This window comes from Hemicordylus capensis, chromosome 1 (assembly GCF_027244095.1).
Source record: "Hemicordylus capensis ecotype Gifberg chromosome 1, rHemCap1.1.pri, whole genome shotgun sequence".
NCBI classification, from domain to species: Eukaryota; Metazoa; Chordata; class Lepidosauria; order Squamata; family Cordylidae; genus Hemicordylus; species Hemicordylus capensis.
Window position 1 is genome coordinate 49,936,669 of NC_069657.1, and position 19,007 is coordinate 49,955,675.

General features: G+C 42.1%; 2 protein-coding genes and 1 long non-coding RNA gene across 5 annotated transcripts in view; 2 read left to right on the forward strand and 1 right to left on the reverse strand.

Annotated features, from left to right (window-relative positions):
• The first annotated feature begins 716 nt into the window (after positions 1-716).
• LOC128349982 (uncharacterized) lies at positions 717-7,069 on the forward strand. Its single transcript, XR_008319102.1, has 2 exons — positions 717-835; positions 6,922-7,069. It is a non-coding gene; the product is annotated as an uncharacterized LOC128349982 (long non-coding RNA).
• FCF1 (FCF1 rRNA-processing protein) lies at positions 6,679-17,813 on the reverse strand. Its single transcript, XM_053307386.1, has 8 exons — positions 17,702-17,813; positions 15,433-15,500; positions 15,145-15,216; positions 13,271-13,419; positions 12,156-12,228; positions 9,897-9,984; positions 9,218-9,312; positions 6,679-7,498 (listed from the first exon to the last, which is right to left on the reverse strand). The coding sequence occupies exons 1-8, from the start codon at positions 17,702-17,704 to the stop codon at positions 7,450-7,452; spliced, it is 597 nt and encodes a 198-aa protein (XP_053163361.1). The 5' UTR covers positions 17,705-17,813; the 3' UTR covers positions 6,679-7,449.
• Positions 17,814-17,824: 11 nt separating this feature from the next.
• The window catches only part of AREL1 (apoptosis resistant E3 ubiquitin protein ligase 1), a 32,317-nt gene continuing 31,134 nt past the window's right edge, over positions 17,825-19,007 (forward strand). For 2 of the 3 annotated variants that reach the window (XM_053307355.1, XM_053307374.1), the window contains exon 1: positions 17,825-17,894. The gene's annotated coding sequence lies outside the window, so the exon portion shown is untranslated. Of the gene's footprint in view, positions 17,895-17,969; positions 18,570-19,007 lie in introns of those variants that run through there. The other variant, XM_053307364.1, reaches the window with a different exon arrangement.

Sequence of the window (19,007 nt, forward strand, 5' to 3'; positions counted from 1 at the left end):
TTAACTTTACATAGTCAAGATAGCTACCAATCCCGTTTTGATACCAGAAAGCCTGGAATTCCCTTCTGCCAGATTTAGTTTGATTATTTATGTTTCAGGTATGCTTATAAAATATAAATGATGCCACCTTGACGTCATCAAGCAAATTTTTTTTAAAAATGGTCATTAAGGTTTTTGCATAATTACTCTGCCCCTGAGTAATTCTCCATCCTCTTCCCTCTCTCACTCATAGGACCCAAAAGCTAGTGGTTGTTGAGCTATTGATTTGTTAAGGTTTGTAGTATATTGAATAAAATATAAACAAACACTATCAATTAAAAAACATGTAGTTTTCAGGTTTGTGGTAAACTTCTTATATTTGCAGAAAATATACCTTTCCCCCATAAAATCTACTTCAAGCAAAAGCAATAAATGAGTAGTATTGGTGTTTACTATTCTTCTCCTCCCCCTCTATGTAAGCCACTTTGAGAACTTTTTCACTTAAAAGCAGTAGTGATAGTAGCAGTGCTTAGGAAAAATTCTTTCTTTCATCATGGCATAAAGCAGGTGGTGTAGTTCAAATTCTCTTAAAAATTAACCACTGCAAATGCTGAAGTGATAAAACGGAACTTTTAACTGGAAGAAGTCAGAAATAATATTCCACATTGAATGTTATTTGAAGGCACCCTGAAGCATAGAAGGGGCTGGCATCACTCAAAACCTCTGTATGTTTTTGGGGACAAGGATTGGGGAGGAAACAGGGAAGATGGACTATTTGAAGGAAAAAGAAGAGGAAGAACAAATATACAGTGATAAAGCATACCTTAAACACAGACAAAACATCAAAATATGTAAGGTGGGTATCAGTATTTGTTTTTTGTTTGTTTTGTCAGACTACTGCAGATACAGCTTCTTTCCTACTTGAATTCTAGGAATGAAATAGATTTACACCCTAATCTTACCTCTGTTACTTGGGAATGATACTGATTCTGGTGAAACCTATTTCAAAATGTGTTCATCAGATCAGGTTGCAAGAGTTTTTATTATTATTAAAGAAAAACCACTCAGCAATGGATACAATATAACCCTTCTGAAATGGGTTTTTATGCTAGTTAATAAAAACTTAGTGACTTCTCCTTTACTAGCTTAGCAAAGTGTTTGGTGAAAACAGATTTGTCAAGAATTCTTTTATCTTGTAATATTGATGCATGCACACTAGTGGTGTGTCATATTCAGTTAAAAATCTTCTGGTTTAAGACCAGAATTAAGTCTGGCTCAAGCTCCAAGCTAGGCAATTGGAACCTCAGGGTGATACCTTAACAGGCATGCCACGTGATCAGTGATGTTGTGCAATGTCACAAGTTGTGCTCTGTTCGAACTTACCCTGCATGCAGCCACACTTGGTCTTTGAGGTGCAAATCAAAATGGGGAGGATTGAGTGGCTGGAACCAGTAAAGATGTACCATGTTGTCCTGCTCCTCTACTGCTTTTTGAAGCATCTGAGCTTTACTGCAGGGGTTTTCAAACTTGGGTTGCCAGATGTTGTTGAACACATTTCCATTGCGGCTGGAGATGATGAGAGTTGTAGCCCAATAAGTTTGAAACCCCTTGGCTTACAGCAGAGGTACTGCAACAGGCAGGGGCGTTGCTAGCAGTGTTCCCAATCTAAGGCTTGTGCACATGCCTGCGCTCACAAGGTTTTTTTAGTGTCCGCTCAGTTAGTTTTAGATCCCGCTCAGTTTGAATCAGGATAGTCCCACTCTGAATGCATGTGTGCACACAGTGCCTTGATACTCCTGCCCAGAACAAAACTCATTCTGCATAGATGAAAAAAAATTAGAGAGAAGTGGTTGCTGGGGAGAGGGGGCCTGTGTTCATCCCTCTCTCCAGAGGCCCCTCTGCATTCGGGAGATGAAGAAAATAGGTAGAGGTGGAGCTGGGGCCCCAGGTTCTTTGAACCCATCTGCTCAATTATAGCTACAGCCCTGGCAACAAGAAAACTGATTATATTGCATTGCATTCCCAGATCCAGGAGTAAGATACTTGAACGCTCACATCCTAGGGTCAGGCAGTGTGCTTAGCTCCTGGAGTACCAGGGCAAGCCTTCCTGCCTGGGGGTACCATGTGACCCCTTTCACCTGCTAAAGCAGTGCCCCCAACTGTTTGAAGAATTCTACAGAATCATGCATCCAGCAGGCAATAAGCTTTTTTTTTTTTTTTTTGAGTAAGCTTTCCTTCTTGATTAAGTGCTGTCAAGTCGGTGTCGACTCTTAGCGACTACATAGATAAGATTCTCTCCAGGATGAGCTGTCTTTAACTTGGCCTTTGAGGTCTCTCAGTGGTGCATTCATTGCTGTTGTAATCAAGTCCATCTACCTTGCTGCTGGTCGTCCTCTTCTTCTCTTGCCTTCAATTTTCCCCAGCATTATGGACTTCTCAAGGGAGCTGGATCTTCACATAATGTGTCCGAAGTAGGATAGTTTGAGCCTGATTATTTGTGCCTCGAGTGAAAATCCTGGATTGATTTGTTCTATGATCCATTTGTTTGTTTTCCTGGCTGTCCATGGTATCCTCAAAAGTCTTCTCCAGCACCAAAGTTCAAAAGCATCAATGCTTTTTCTGTCTTGCTTCTTCGAAGTCCAGCTTTCACATCCATAGAGTGTCACAGGAAAAACCATTGTCAGAATAATTCTAATCTTTGTAGGTATAGACACATCACGGCATGTAAATATCCTTTCCAAGGCCTTCATTTCAACCCTACCAAGTGCTAGTCTGCGGCGTATTTCTTGACTGCTGGATCCTTTACTGTTGATGATCGATCCTAAAAGGCAGAAGCTGTCCACCACTTCAATGTCTTCATTGTCAATTCAGAGGCTGGTTGCTATGCCTGTTGTCATTAGTTTAGTCTTCTTTACATTTAGTTGCAGTCCGATTTTTTCACTGTGCTGCTTGACTTTCATTACTTGCTTCCCTTCTAGCCAATGGTCATTATAATACAAATAAAAGATAAACTTTAAAAAACCCAAAATTATACAAGTCACCAAGCAAGTCATAAAATTCTCCTGCTCATTTAAAATAAACTCCTCCCTTTGGCAGTCCACACAACTTGGAACCAGAAAATTAAAATAATAAAGGTGACCTAGGTGAATTATTTAAATAGTACTATTAAAAAGGATGGATAATGTCCTCTTCCTGACCTTATCCACAAACATAGAGTAGGTCATTTACTGTAGTATTTGAAAATTTTCCAGGCAAATATTCTGTTGGCATATTTTTACTTTATTTCTCAAATTTGTATACCACCTCAAACTTCCATCTCCGGGCAATTTACAACAACAAAAAAACAGATTTAAAAATAAAAAACCTTAAAACCACAGTCGAGTTAAAAAATAAGTCTTTACAGACTTAAAAAGTTGTCAGAGATGGGGAGCCTCTTATTTCAACTGGGAGTGCATTCCAGAGTCTCGGGGCAGCAACAGAGAAGTCTCGTCCCTGTGTAGCAACCAAACAAGTTGGTGGCAACTGCAGACGGACCTCTCCAGATGATCTCACTGGGTGGTGGGGCTCATAGTACAGAAGACATTTTCTTAAATACCCAGGGCCTAAGCTGTTTAGGACTTTATAGGTTATAACCAGCACCTTGTATATTGCCTGGAAACCTACTGGTAGCCAGTGTAGCTCTTTTAGTATAGGAATAATATGGTCTCTCCAGGATGACCCAGAGACCAACCTGGCTGCCGCATTCTGTACCATCTTCATTTTCTGGACTATGTACAAAGGCAGCCCCACATAGAACACAATGCAAGTCTGGAGGTTACCAGCGTGTGTACCACTGTTCTGAAGTCATTTATCTCAAGAAATGGACACAGCTGTTGTATCAGCCAAAGCTGATAGAAAGCACCTCTGGCCACCACCTCAAACTGGGACACCAGGGAGGAGTTTGGATCCAGAAGCACCCCTAGAGTGCATACCTGTTCCTTCTGGGGAAGTGTGATCCCATCCAGAACAGTCAGCTCAATATAATCTCCCAAGTTCCAACCCCATACATTAAGTACCTCCATCTTATCTGGATGCAGTTATCCCTCATTCAGGCCATCACTACCTCCAGGCAAGCATTTAGGGAGGTTACGCCTTCTCCTGATGAAGTTGACATGGGGAAATAATTTGGGTGTCAGCATAATGATAACACCCTGAACCAAATCTCCTGATGATCTCTTCCAGTAGATTCATGTAGATATTCAAGTGCATTGTAGACAATATGGAGCCCTGAGGGACACCATAGGAAAGTCCAGATTTTGAAGAGCAACGGTCTCCAAGAAACACAATCAGGAATCTGCCTGAGAGATAGGAACAGAACCACTGCAAAGCACAGCCTCCCACCCTGCAACCCCTTCCAACAGTCTAGAAAGATACTATGGTTCATAGTATCGAAAGCTGCCAAGAGATCCAAAAAGACCAAAAGAGACACACTCCCTCTGTCAATTCCTAATTGAAGATCATCCATCAAACCAACCAAGGCAGTCTCCACCCCATAGCCCATCTGAAAGCCAGTTTGAAATGGATCTAGATAATCGGTTTCTTCCAAGATTGCCTGGAAGCCACTACCTTCTCAATTATCTTGCCCAGACACAGAAGGTTGGAGGCAGGCCTATAGTTGCTTAATTCTGAGGGATCCAATGCAGGCTTCTTCAGAAGAGGTCTAAAATCTGCTGTCTTAAGGCAAGGGGGCATCCTGTTCTCCCCCAGTGAAACATTTATAGTATCTACCAGGCCTTCTACAACTACCCCCCCTTCCTGATAGTATAAGCCATGTTGGACAAGGGTCAAGAGAACAGGTGGTAGGCCACACCATTCCAAGCAGCATGTCCACATCCTCAGGAGTCACAAACTGAAACTGATCCAGCTTTGCACTCCACATCAGACACTGCAGTAATTGTGGGATCAGAGTCTAATTCTGCCCAAATACAAGAGATTTTATCCACAAAGAACTCATTAAAAATATCACAGCGGATAATTGATTGTTCCAAATTCTGATTCAAGGGAGGAGGGGCATGTACTAACCCTCTCACAACCCTCACAACTCCATTGGATGTGAGTCTGCGGGTGCAATATGGGCAGAAAAGAGTCACTTCTTTGCCAGACGTATGGCCTGAGCATAGGTCTTCCAATGCACTCTATGTTGTGCTTCAGTTGTCTACTTTGCTGCTTCAGCCCCTGTAGTTCTTCTGTGTACCAAGGGGCCAGTTTTGAAATGGGTCGGATAGGATGCTTAGTAGCAATCATATCTACAGTCCTGGTGAGTTTGCTGTTCCAGTTCTCCACTAGGGCATAAACAGGATCACCAGCAGAGCCAACACTAAATCTTTCCAAGGCTTCTTGGAATCTTATTGGATCCAATCACCTTCTTGGGCAGATCATACAAATAGACCACTCACCCCTGTGGAGATGAGACATGGGTGTAATTCCAACCTTAACCAGATGGTGGTCCATCCATGACAATGGGGAAATCACAGGAGTCCCCACCCATGGAACACCATCCTGATCAGAGTGAAAGACCAGATCAAGCGTGTGACCAGCAACATGCATCTGTCCCAAGACCGCTTGGGATAGGCCCATAGTTTTCATGGCTGCTATGAACTACTGAGCCACCCTGGACAAACTGGTCCTGAAGTGAACATTGAAGTCCCCCACCACAAGCCTGGAGGACACCAACACCAAGCCTGAGACCAAGTCAGTCAGCTCAGTTAAGAACTCTGCTGGGCAGCAGGGTGATTGTTACACCAACCAAAGTCCCAGTCTTTTCCTGGTCCCCCAACTTAATACATTTTATATAGTCAGACACTTCAACAGGGATCCTGGTAAGGGAGATATTGTTCTTATAGACCACAGCCACTCCACATCCCCACCCACATCCCCTCACCTGCTCCTCAACAGAGTACCCTGCAAACAGATATGTTTGTAATTTAATTTGCATAAAGTGAGAAAAGTAAATTAATGCAAAAAAGCTGCCCTTTAATGTTCAGATTTAAATTTAACATACAAAACTGGAATCCTACCATTCTTCAGTGGTCAAAATCCATTTTGACTTCTTCTGCAAAAGCTACATCTGTTTTACAATCAGAAATCCCTTGGGTTAGTATAACAGGGGGAAACTGCATAACTCAGCATCAGACTATTACAAGGTTGTATCCAGTCCACTCTTTTCTGTGAATCCAAGAGACATGATTTTGCTAAATATTGATCTGACATCGATATAAGCTTTATGAAGCTAAATTAAGCAATCAACTACAGCTTTCATACATATTTGAACTGGACTCTGGTTTCTCCATAATCAGAAAGAAGTCTACTAACAGAGACGTTTACATTGTGCCTGTATACGAAATGCAGGATTTTTGGGAGAAAACAGCTGCATGTATGCCATTTATATCCCATTTTTCCTCCAAGGAGTTCAGGGTAGCATATATTCTTCTCAATGAATCCTCAAAACAATCCTGTGAGGTAGGTTAGACTGAGAGAAAATGACTGGCCCAAGGACACCTGATGAGCTTCATAGGGATTCAAAGCCAATCCCCTGGTCTGATGCTTGAACCACTATGCTGCACTGGCTCTCGAGAAGCAGACGGAATATGTTGAGATGGTTTTTTATTTGTGTAAGACACAAATACACAGCATGTTTGTGAGGCAAAGAAAACAGTTGGATAAGATTAATTAGTTGATCCATTTTATTTATACTGTTTTGTTTATTTTTGCATAACTCGTTAATAAAAATCAGCCATACCATTACATCCAAATTCCTTTTTATATGTACAATAAAAAATGGACAGGTTTGCTTACCTTAAAGGTATAAGGACTCTATTATATTAAAGAGCAGCCATCAAAGGAAAAAAAACACCAAACATATTAGCCAGATTTTAAGCTAACTTCTCTTTATTGTTTTTCCAGAGTTGATTATACCCCCTGAAAACTACAAATGGAACTGTTTTAATATTGCTGATATGGCTTCACTAGAATGCTGACTGAAAATGAAACATTTGAATCTGGAAGTGTCCAAGAAACGTGCCTTTTTGCAGATTAAAGATTTTCAGAATGATCTGCATTTCCATAGGTCCAAGCAAGACACCAAATTTCTGCATATATTCCCTTGAAGGGCCCCTCTCAACACTTCCTACAGAAGTGTCATGAGAAACTTTAATTAAGATAGCTTCAGTACAAAAAAGAACTCAAATACAGAAGACATTCCCAAAAGCCTCTATCTAAACCATAAGGAATTATTTATCCCAGAGTACAGAACAAGGGAAGAAATTCAATATGCTTTTTTCTCCAAGAAGCAAACTCCATGAAATCAGTTCACTTACTTAACTAGCTGAACAAGTTAATTAGAAGTGAATTAGAAACAGAGGAACCTTATAACAGGCTCAGGATTTAGAATGTGGAGCAGCAGGCCTATTTTGGACTCATTCCAACGGGTGATTAAAATCGGGGGGCCCCATAGTCATCAGGCATCCTCTCAATGTTATACCTAGAACAAGACAGAACAAACCTCCTGTTAAGTGGCTCATCACATTTTCTCTGTAGCATTCATTGAGTACATGAGAGGTCTTACAATATTATAGTATAGGAGTTAAAAGTGCAGAACATTAAAAAACAACAACAACAATGTTCTAGCTAGCCAAGTGGAATTTAGGCATGCAAATAGCAGAGAGCATGTTTTAACCAGGGCTATGTTTATTAGAAGATACTGAAGTAAAGTTATTTATATAGTGTATGGTGCAGGTGGCAGTGGCAGCTCCCTTCAACCCTACGTGACACTCCCTAATTGTTTTTTTAGGCTGTGCAAAGCTTTGGCTGAAGCTGAATACACTGCACAGCCCCTCTGGCACCATGTGGAGGTGACTGTTCCCACCGTGCAGTGTTGCACTTTACCCACTGCTAATGGGTCTCTTTTAAGGGAAATGGTGCCTTCTCGAGCTCTTGCACCATTTGGAAGGTGTATATGATGTGCTCAGAAGTGTAGCCCTTCCCAGCATGTTCTCCACAAAGCAATTAAGAGAGGGTTCTATCCCTTTTAATTGGCCTTCCCAGCATTGAGAAGAGTGCAGAGTTCAGCAGTGTGGAAAATGGCTCTCACACTGAGGATTTTTTTTACCAAAGTGGCCCCCGCCTGAAAAATAGTGAAGATTACTGGAGTAGAGTAATGGGGGGGGGGAAGGGGGCAGAAGATTGTTCCCTGTCCCAAATAGCTTACAGATCACACTTTCAACAGAGAGGCAGATGACAGAGGATGGGCAAGGGATAGAGTGGCAAGCATTAACAAGGTGATGTGTGTGTGTGTGTGTGTGTGTATATATATATATATATATATATATATATATATATATATATATATATACTTAAGCGTCATTTAGTTTGGAGATAAGGACTGGAGGTTAGCTACCCACTGACTACATACACAATCTGATTAGGTTTTTGTTTTTATTCTGGTTTATGGAGTGTAGTTATTTTATGGTATATATTTGCTGAATGTATACTTTCTTTTAAATTCATGTGAACTGCTTTGAGAGATCTCAGTCTGAGAGGCAGTATAAACACAACCCAAAACAAATAAAATTAATGTTCAGATGATATATCTGATTGTTCTCCAGAATTTTCCACCTGTTCATTCTGGTTATAGATACCTGTGAGCAGTTATCTGAACTCTGGATCTATTTTATCTTATTACATCTCATAACCCTGACTTCTGTCCACACACTGCCATAAGCCTTGAGGCAAATCTCATCCAATGTGAGAGGGGGAAAAAGCAAATCCAGAGGTAAAAGGGCTTAGTGTGTAGAATCTGCCTCTCGTAGTATCAACCATCAACAGACAATTCCATATGAATCTAGATCAGTTGGTGTTGATAGCTCACTCCCTCATCAGGTTTTAGAATGGAATCATTGCAAGTTTAAACAAATTGTAGTTTTTATTACTATTAAGCCATTCCCTTATACTGGTAGGCTATATACCATTGTCTGGAGGGAATCTATGTGGTCTCTAAGAATCGACACAGACTTGACGGCACTTAATCAATCAAATATACAATTGCATATGCCAGCAGAGATTCAGAAAATACTATATACAGTATAACATTACAAAAGAGTCATTTTTGGAAGGGCAGTATAGAAATCAAATAAATAAATAAGATAAGCTGCAATTTGATTTTATCATCAGATAATTTCTTACCACTTTGGAGCTCACCTACCTGTGATTGGATATATACATTATTGGAACTCCAGGGATCTTCCGTATTCTCCGCTTGAGGTCTCTGTCTACAGTAGCCACTATGTAACACTTGTGCTGTGGTGGGAAAAGGGCAGATTCAATCTTTTACGGAGACAACTATCGAAATGCTTGCGATCAGCAATGCAGCAAGACTGGAGTGGGCCCTGGGACAAAAAGTGAAGACGGGCCCCTGCCTCCTTCTTCATGGAAGTGTGAGGGGGAGAGCAAAGAACAAGCTGTCACCCAGCTGCTGCATCCCTTCCCTCAGGGGCCCAGGGATATTTGTCTCCCGCACCCACCACCACCGTCAAGTGTAGCTGCACCCCTGTTTGTGATCCTTTGGGCTCGGAGGATACATATTTCCAGAAAATCCAGGTTTGCACAAATATATCAAGTCTCACTTCCCTCCCTATTCAGAATCTCCAAGAAGACTAGAGTCCTGAAGAAAAAATATCTGCCATCCTTTAATCAACTATTTGCAATATCGATATTTTCTTCCTGTAGACAATATAAGCTACAAAAGGGGGTGTTGTGATGACTTGAAAAGAAACTGAGTTTAATTAAGTTTCTTTGCAAGTCATTACAATCAAAATAAATCAATTAGCTCTATATACACTTGCATAGCAATAGAAAACAGAAAATCCTAGAACAGGAGATACCTGAGTGACCCTCTGCACCAAACAGTCATCTGCATAGGTTCCTTTGTGAGTGCATGGTAAGCGTTCAAATCGTGGGTCTTTGGCTATCCTTTGGAATCAAACAGAAAAGTTATGAAAGGACCAAGTTAGGCAACTGACCAAGTAGAAGAAAAGTATTAAGAAATTCCTGAAACAACCTTTTCTGCCCTTCCCGTTAGGGACCCTTCAAATATGTAGGTCACAATCCAGGAGTCATAACTTAGTCCTAGATTTTTGTTTAGTTTTTCAGAGAGGGATAGTATCATTAAAGCTTTTTGCTATTTATATTTATTTCAAGCTTAGCAAGTGGCCTGTGCCAAGATTGTTAAGATCACATTATTTATTTATGTAATGTTTGGGTTGCCCTTCTTAACATTTTCCCAGGACAGCATACAAGAGTTAAAAAGCAAAAGCAAAACAGCACAGCAGAAAATAAAATCACATTAAAACCAGCAACAGCTAACTAAGAGCACAAATGAATAACAACCTCTTCATTTAGTGCCGAAAAGATAACAACAGTTGGTGTTAGGGGAGCCTCCTTGGGGAGAGAATTCTAGAGTTGAGAGGTTGTGACCAAAGGCCATCTAACCTGCCACCACCCTCTGAACTTTGGACATAGGGGGCATGGAGTAGGACCACCAAGTAGCAGATCTAAGTGCCCAAGCAAGCTCATGCAGGTAGCAGGCCTTAAGAGCAGCTGCCAGTCAGTGTAGACCAGGCCTGCTCAACTTTGCCCTTTCCACCCCCCGCCCACTGTTTACATCTCAAACTGTTTAAGGCTTTATGGGTAAGCACCAGCACTTTGAACTGTGCCTGGAAATGAACCAGCAGCCAGTGAAATTATTTTAAAACTGATGACACAGGATCAAAATAACCAATCCCAGTGAGCAGTTTTGCTGCAGCTTTCTGTACTAACTGAAATTTCCAACAAGTCTTCAAAGGCTCCCTACATAAAGTGCATTACAGCAGTCTAATCTCAAGGTTATCAAACACATGGATGTTTGAGGGGGTTGTAGCTGATGCACCAGCCATAGCTGGTGAGAGGCACTGCAGGTCACAGAAGCCCTTCCAGTCTCAAGCGGCAAAGCTAGAACTAATCTTGATCCTTTAGGATGAGCATGACCCCATCAAAAACTGGTTGGCCACCACATCCCTGGTCAGTTAAACTACCTACCCAGAACATCTGAGGAGGACGGCTGGTCTTGTGGTAGTGAGAATGAATTGTCCCCATTGCTAATTAGGGTCTGCCTTGGTTTGCATTTGGAAGGAAGACTACATGTGAGCACTGTAAGATATCCCTCTTAGGGGATGGGGCTATAGCTCAATGGAAGAGCATCTGCATGCTGGCATGCAGAAGGCCCCAGGTTTACTCCTAGGTGGAGCTGGGAGAGACTCCTTCCTGTAACATTGAAGAGCAGCTGCCAGTCAGTGTAGACCAGGCCTGCTCAACCTTGCTCCCGCCAGCTGTTTTTGGACTACAACTCCCATAATCCCCAGCCATACTGGCCAATAGCCAGGGATAATGGGAGTTGCAGGCCAATATCTGCAGGAGGGCCAAAGCTGAGCAGGTCTGGTGTAGACAATACAGAGCCAAGATGGACCAGTGGTCTGACTCGGTATAAGGCAGCCTCCAATGTTCCTATGTCTGTCCAACTTAACTGAACAGAGCTTTAGTTTCAGTTCAGTCATCCAGACCATTACAGATTCTAGCACTGAAAATTAACAGCCACTTTGGAATGCAAAACTGCTTCCATCACAGGTGATATATGAATTTAAGTTCAGAAACCTATCAAGACACATTGGGATTTTTCTTACATTTGATAAGCAGATAAGACAGAAAAGCCTTCCCACCCACCGCTGTCTACCTTGAACCCTTTCTAATGATATACGTTATCAGAATAAATGCCTTTAATTGAAACCTTGCTCTAACTGGTGAATTTGCCTGCTAGAAATTTCTCCCACATGCCTGGTTGTTCCTTTATACTACGAACTTAGAAAGGATGGCAGAACTGAGTCTTTGCCCAGCAGAGACTGAGATCTGCTACTTTGCCTGAAGCGGTCTCCCCAACAGTATCATACACCAAAGACCTGCCTAGAGAACAAAGGGAGAAGAAGTAGGTGGCAAGCTAGCCTAGTTTAATGGGACTAGATTCTGAGTCAATGTGCACTGTTGGTTATTGTACTCATACTTCAGACAATAAAGACAGATTGAAGAAGAGAATCCAGTGAACAAGTCCCTACCTAAGTGCCACACGATACTTCTGTCCCAGTTTTTCAATTTCAGCCATGACACAATCTGTGATACAGGGAATACCTACAGAAATATAAACTTTGTATCATTAAGTTGCATTGCAACAAACACCTATAGGTGACCAATACATAAAATATTAGGGCTCAGATATCTGAATCATGCTTGCTTTCACTCCATCAATCATGGAGAGATTCAATGAGTTATATGCTAGGGTTTCTATCTTCCAGAGGCGGGAATCAACTTTAGCATACAGCTTAATGGAAATATCATGAAGAATTATAAACATTTAACAGCATACTGTTAAGTTGGTTTGTCATCTTTATTTACATCACCCTTTATATCTAGTGAATAATTTATATATATTATATCTATTAGAAGGAAAAATGTTAACAGAGGCCTGTTTGATCATAACTGTAACAATATTTGATAATTTCTGCATGCTCTTCACTTTCAATAAAGAAACAGCAGCATTTCAATATAAGTCACAATAAGCCAGTGACACCTCTGTAGCAGGCTGGGGTTTTGTGTGTGTGAAACAATGCTACGTTTAATTTCAAGTTTAGTATTTCATAATAATCAGCAGCTCTGCTTGTGTTAACACACACTGCTACACTTGCAAAGTGTAATAGTAAAGCATCTAGGACTATCCCCCAGAATCTCTAAATCTGACAAAATGTATCATTTCCGCAGCACCACATGGAGGCAGGTACTCCTAGCACCAGGGGTGCTTTTCACTGGAACTGGTGGCCACAGGGATGCAGAGAAGGTGCGAAGGGAATGCCAGAAGTTACAGTTCCCAGATGTCTCCACATGTTTTCCCAGCATCCCCTTTGCATCCGTCTCATTGCCTCTAGTTCCAGTGAAACATGTCCCACCCCCAGTGCCAGAAACAGCAGACACTTGCAAGCCCAATAGGTACTAATAAGGAAAGAGAGAACCTGGTGCCCCACTCTATGGGTCTCCAAGTTCTTGCTTTCCTTTTTAGAAAACAAGGAAAACAATGCAATAATAAATTGAACTTGCAATAACCGAACTTTATTTTTTTACATAGTTACCACACTATGACACTACTCTGGAATAACCTCCAACAGGTATAGATACTTACACTTGGCATAGAGGCAATCCATCATTGATTGCACTAGGTCCAGTTTGGCTTTGATTGAGAAATTAATGAAGTTGGTATCAACCAAGATATAGTAGGGAGGCCCTAGTTGAGTGTTATATTGAAAGAACAAGCAGGAGGGATATTTAGGGCTGAAAAGACAGACACAGGACACATTACTTTAACATTGAAATATAAAGTTTACACTGTCCAAACATAGTGTGCAACTCCTAAAGCACCTTTCCTTGGCTCATGGACTCCTGTTAATTTTTACTTTAAGGATAATATTCTAGCCCTCATAGTTGTGAATGCACAGAAGGTAAACATCCAAATCAGAGAAGCTGTGTTAACTGCTTAGGATGTATTGCCAAACATTTAAAGGGCTATCACAGCTCACAACTTCTGTCCCTTTCCTGGCTCAAGTGATTAACCTCTCTTGGGGGTTGAAGTCAGAGTCCTGATACCCCCCCCCCAATACATAAATCACTTTGAGGCAAAAGGGTCATGGGCTTTTCATTCACATATTAAAACAATCAGCTCCTTATAGTCTTATTTTTAATATTTTACGGAGAGATTAGTCTGCTTGATCAGAAAATAAGAAAAAACCTATACAGGGGCAAGGCTTTTATCCATACTTGGATTTAACTGATTCTTCAGAATTCTTCTTGATTAAAGAATGAAACCACATCAAAACTGCTGCTCAAAACAGAATGAGCGTGCATCCAAAGAACCCTTTATTCTCATTCTTTGTAGCGCTGTTATTTGCAGTCAAAGACCAACCCTTAAAATAAGGGAAAACTGGCCATCTTACCACTGACCTGCAATGAACATGCTAGCTAGAAATACAATGTGTCCTATTACTTGCTTGGTCAGCAATGTTTTGTGGATGATCTATAACAACATATGTTCACCTCTCCCAGAAACAATTAGGACAAGATTTTCCTGATGTTAACACACAATCCTAAATATACTTATTTGAATATAATAGCTACTGAGACTCTTTTTCAGTCTGGTAACAAAGGTGTGCTGGAAATCCAGGTATAAAATGAAGGTAATGCTAATGCCTAAACAGTGGCCCATTGGGGCCATGAAGAATTTCACACACCCCACTTCTGGAGAAGTGAGAAAATAACACAATGCGGAGAGAATGTAAATCACTAACATCTCTATTCCCCTTGAGACTGGGCTCATTTATTTTCAGAATCTGAGCTATCACTATACATTCTCTTCTGCAACCAATTGTAGAGGCCACAGGAGGTGTTTTGCCTTCCCCAATAGCATATGATTTGGCTGTTTCCATGAGTCATCTTAAGTCACCACAAGATGTGGTGATAGCCACCACCCTGGATGGCTTTAATTCATGGAGAGCAGATCTATCAATGGCTATTAGTCTGAGGGCTATAGGCCAATTCCTGCCTCAGAGGCAAGATGCCTCTTAATACGAGTTGCAGAGGAGTAACAGTAAGAGAGAGGGCTTGCCCTCAGCTCTTGCCTTTGGGCTTCCCAGAGGCATCTGGTTGGCCACTGTGTGAAACTGGACTAGATGGGCCTTGGGCCTGATCCAGCAGGTTTGTTCTTATGTACCTAACTTATAAATACCTTTTTGCAGTGCACCAGTGACACACCATTGCCTGGATTGTGTAGGGTGATCTAAATAAAGTGTTTTACACATGGACCTTACACTACAATGGGTTGGACCAAATGACCTTCTGCAGTAGCATTAAGCAATCATTCATGAACCCTTCAACTCATTCATTGGCTTCAAAGGATTCCTTCCCGACTCTGCCTAAACGTTGAAGAGTTGGGCAAAAATCTTGCCATTTCCTACAAACAGTTTTGCAGTACTACATAGAACACAATGATGTATTTGAACTTACACTTCTCTCTCTTTGATTGCACTGGGATCTTCCTTCTTTTTCTCTTTGGGTTTTGCTCGGTCTGCCTCTTTGCTAAGAATGGTAAAATTTAAGAACAGTTGCTTTGCAAGTACTTGAATTTAAAAAAATCTGCTGTGCAATAAATTGGGCTATATATTTGATCTATCAAAAGGTTTTTAATTGATTTTATTTATTCATTATTAATTGATTAAATGACTAACAAACAAATGTTATCGCCCTAACAATGCAAAGCTCTCAGTTGCCACAAAATAATATCAAGAGACTCACATGCGCTGATCACGTAGGCTGATCATGCGTTTCATGGTAGCATATTTCTTTGCTTTCTTCTGTTTCCCCTGAAATGAAAGATATCAAATAACAAAATAATTGTACTAAAGAAATACCATAGAACTCTCGCTACATTTTTCCACACCTGCATCACAGCCTGTGCTTAATTTTTGAAAAGAAAGGTGCCAAGGCTCTTTCGAGGGTGGGCCTGAGCCTTGGCACCTTTCTCACTATGCCTTTTATTTATTCATTATTTATTTATTTAAAATATTTATACCCTGTCCCTCCAGTGCACTACTGCTCGGGGCAGCTCACAACAATATGATAGACACAAGATACAATAAAAGTAATAAGTTTTTTAAAAGTTGTCAGATTAAAAACCACAATCATTATTAGGTTCAAATTAAAGGTTATTTTAAAAGCTAAAAACTGAAAGTTATAAGAAGCTAAACAACCTACCAGATATAAGGAAAAAAGGAGCATTTAAAAGCCTCCTTAAAAAGGTGCATTTTAAGATGTTTTTTAAAAACACTGAGGGAGGGAGCATGGCGAAGCTCTTCAAGGAAGGCATTCCAAAGCCGAGGGGCCACAAAGGCTGTGCCTTTTGACCCAGAAACCCTGACCTCTTTTTCCAAATGCATCATTAGCTATGGTAATTTGTTGGTGAAGAAAAGGAGCTCTGCACATATCATTCTTTATTACTGTATACCCCTAACAACAACAATAGGTGACAGAGCCAAGTCTTAACAAGTCTTTATAGCCAAATTAAGTTCCTACCCACCAGAAAATCCCACTCAACAGCCTTTCCCAGTTTTAAAAAGCAATCCTAAATTCCAGCAGACGACAGCTCAAGGATGACCACTGTTCACCTGCAAGGTTGCTTATTTCTAACCTGGAAACCTTATTTTCAACAATACATTTTTGAGCTCCCTTCCCAAGATTCATATGCCACACAAAGTGAGCTAACCCAGGAATGCAACTGCAAGGTCTGTACAAAGATTTTGCTTTCAAGGGCCAAAGTACATATTGCTCTGGGTTCCACATGTAGGTAGCTGCTCTCCTACTTACCTTTGCACGGAGGGGTCCCATGCACAGCACTAAGGAGGGCCCTTAGAGATGCAGGAAGTCCTAATAACATTCTGGAAGGCATGCAGGGCTCTTTGGGAATTGTAGTCCTTTCTCCAAAGAGCTCTATGGGGAAAGTGCTGCAAAGAACTACATTTCCCAGTGCTTTTTGCATACCTTCCTGTGTACCTTTCAAGACATTACTGGGACTTCCCATGGCCCCACTTCCCTTTAAGGGTCCTCCTGGCACTGTGTACAGGACTGCTCTGCATGGAGATAAGTGGTGGGAGCAGCCGCCCCCACACGGGGCTAGGAGCAATGTACGCATGATTTGGCTTTGACCCTTCAAAGTCAAATATCTGTCCAGGCCTAGTGACCATCCATAAAGCATACTTAGAAAGGAACGAAAGGTGCAACAAAAATGTGCCAGAGGAGAGATTTAGTATATTGGCTAACACAAAGCAAAATGTGACAGATGAAGTAAAGTTCAATTCAGTCTTTACATTATATATGTGTAGAAGTGTCTGTACACATGCACATGGCACAGGTCCCTCAAATCCAGAGTACAGATAAGCATCATACTACTGTACACACACTGATGGTCATGTAAATAATTGTACATGTGTACACTGGACAGAGATTGTACATGCAATGGAGACCACGTATAAATAGGGCTAAAGTCTAGCATTCTTATGGACAGCAGGCTCACCTTCATCTGCACCACCACTAGATGTACCTGTTAACTAAACTCCCGCATCTGCTCCTCAAATACTTTCGATTCACCTTACAGCCGGGGGCCCCTTAAACAGTTCACTGCCGTCCGAAAAGCTCCCATTTCTCGAGACAGCAGTGACGAAGGGATTCATCCTATGCCCACTTGCCTGGAAACCAGCCCCCTTTGAATACTTCTGAGCAAGCATGCATAAGGCTGTGCTCTAAAGAGGACCAGAGAAGAGAACAAGCAAAAGCAGAAGACCGCAGTTCGGTGGCAGAGCATCTGCCTTGCACGCACAAGGTCCCAGTTTCCATCACGGGCGGCTCCAGACAAGACTGGGGAAAAGACGCCTGCCTAGAACCCTGAAGAACTGCTGCCAAACAATCCTGAGCTGGGAAGACCAATGGTCTGACTCGGTATGTGGCTGCACCTTCTATTCTTAACCCCACAGCCACAGGTACAATTCCGAGGACAGAGAACTACACTCACCATTGTGTCACACCGTAACCTCCTCCACCGGTTCCCACCGCACGCTCTTTCTCTTCAGCAACTTCCGGCGCACGGCTGGTTCGTTGACCCTGCTTTCTTCACGTCACTTCCGGGCAGTAGTATTCTTCGGGGAAAGGAGCGAGTAGTTGGAGGAGGCACCTCGGGCACTGCACAGAGAGCACCAAGACCAACCGTCAGTACTGCCAGCAGAGCTGCACGCCCCCACCCCTCTCCCCCAGTGGAAGGCAAGAGAAGGGAGGACTTGGCTGGGCTCTCGGGGTCCGGGCGGAGAAGGAAGCACCTGCAGCGGGGAAGGGGGCGTCGCCCTTGGGAAATCCCCTCTTTCCGCCGTCCCTGAGAGAGGCTTAACGCCCGCGCTCTTTACAGCGGGGCGGAATGCGGGAGGCTCGAGGGGGAGAGATCCGAGGTCTGGTCGTGGGCTTAAAATGGAGGGTGATGGTCTGAGCCCCCAGAAGGGAATCGGGCCGCGGGTGGGATTTGCCTCAGGCTCTTCAGTCTCCCCCAACCCTGGAGCAGCTGGGTGGAAAAGGAGGAGGAAGTTTAATCCTCGCATCCCGTTCTTTTCCCGACCAAATGTTCAAACTGCTGAATCATTTGGTTCGAGGACAGTTGCTTTGCCCTGTTTTTTTCCTTTGCCCCCGTTATTGAATCGGGAGTATCTCGGAGGACTCAGAGGCAAAAGGGGGCAATCTTGCAGCCACTTGCCAGCTTTGATAGCCATCCTTGAAACCTTCCACCCCCACGACCCAGGAAAGGCTAACTATCCAGTGTCTAGGGATGCCCCCAAGTTATGTATGCAGTTTCCCTCCGCTGCCTGCCCCCAACTTAAACTCATTCTGGAAGTCAAGTTAGTATTTCTCATCTGTTGGTTTGGGAAAATGTTTCTACAGAAGAGGGATAGTTTTCGTCCTGTTTCACACTAGATACTCAATTGACCCCATTCTAAGGATTCATCCAAGCTTTGCAAGCTTTTTTGCTGGCCTGTTGTCACTGGTTCTGCATTGTTTGTGTCCCGCGTGCTGGTGCAGTGAGATATTTGTTGTTTCATTGTTCTAGTGCATGGTATTCAGTCCTGCATATGCTGTTCCAGAATAATCCAAGTTTGAGAAGAGCTTTTCACAGGGAAACTTTAGTGCTTCTTGTTCTTGACAAGGTGCTTTCTGTTTCAGATGTGATATCTTTCAGAATGGCTCTGTATATTAAGCCAGAGTGATAGCGTGTGTATGCATTACTGTAACCAGAACATTAATTAGTTTATAGGTATTCAATTAAATTGCAAAAATTC

Coding starts and splice junctions, on each gene's coding strand:
- FCF1 (XM_053307386.1), bottom strand. Junction 15,217..15,432: donor AGCCTACGTGATCAGCGCAT/GTGAGTCTCTTG, acceptor TACCATTCTTAG/CAAAGAGGCAGACCGAGCAA. Junction 9,985..12,155: donor AAGTATCGTGTGGCACTTAG/GTAGGGACTTGT, acceptor TTGATTCCAAAG/GATAGCCAAAGACCCACGAT.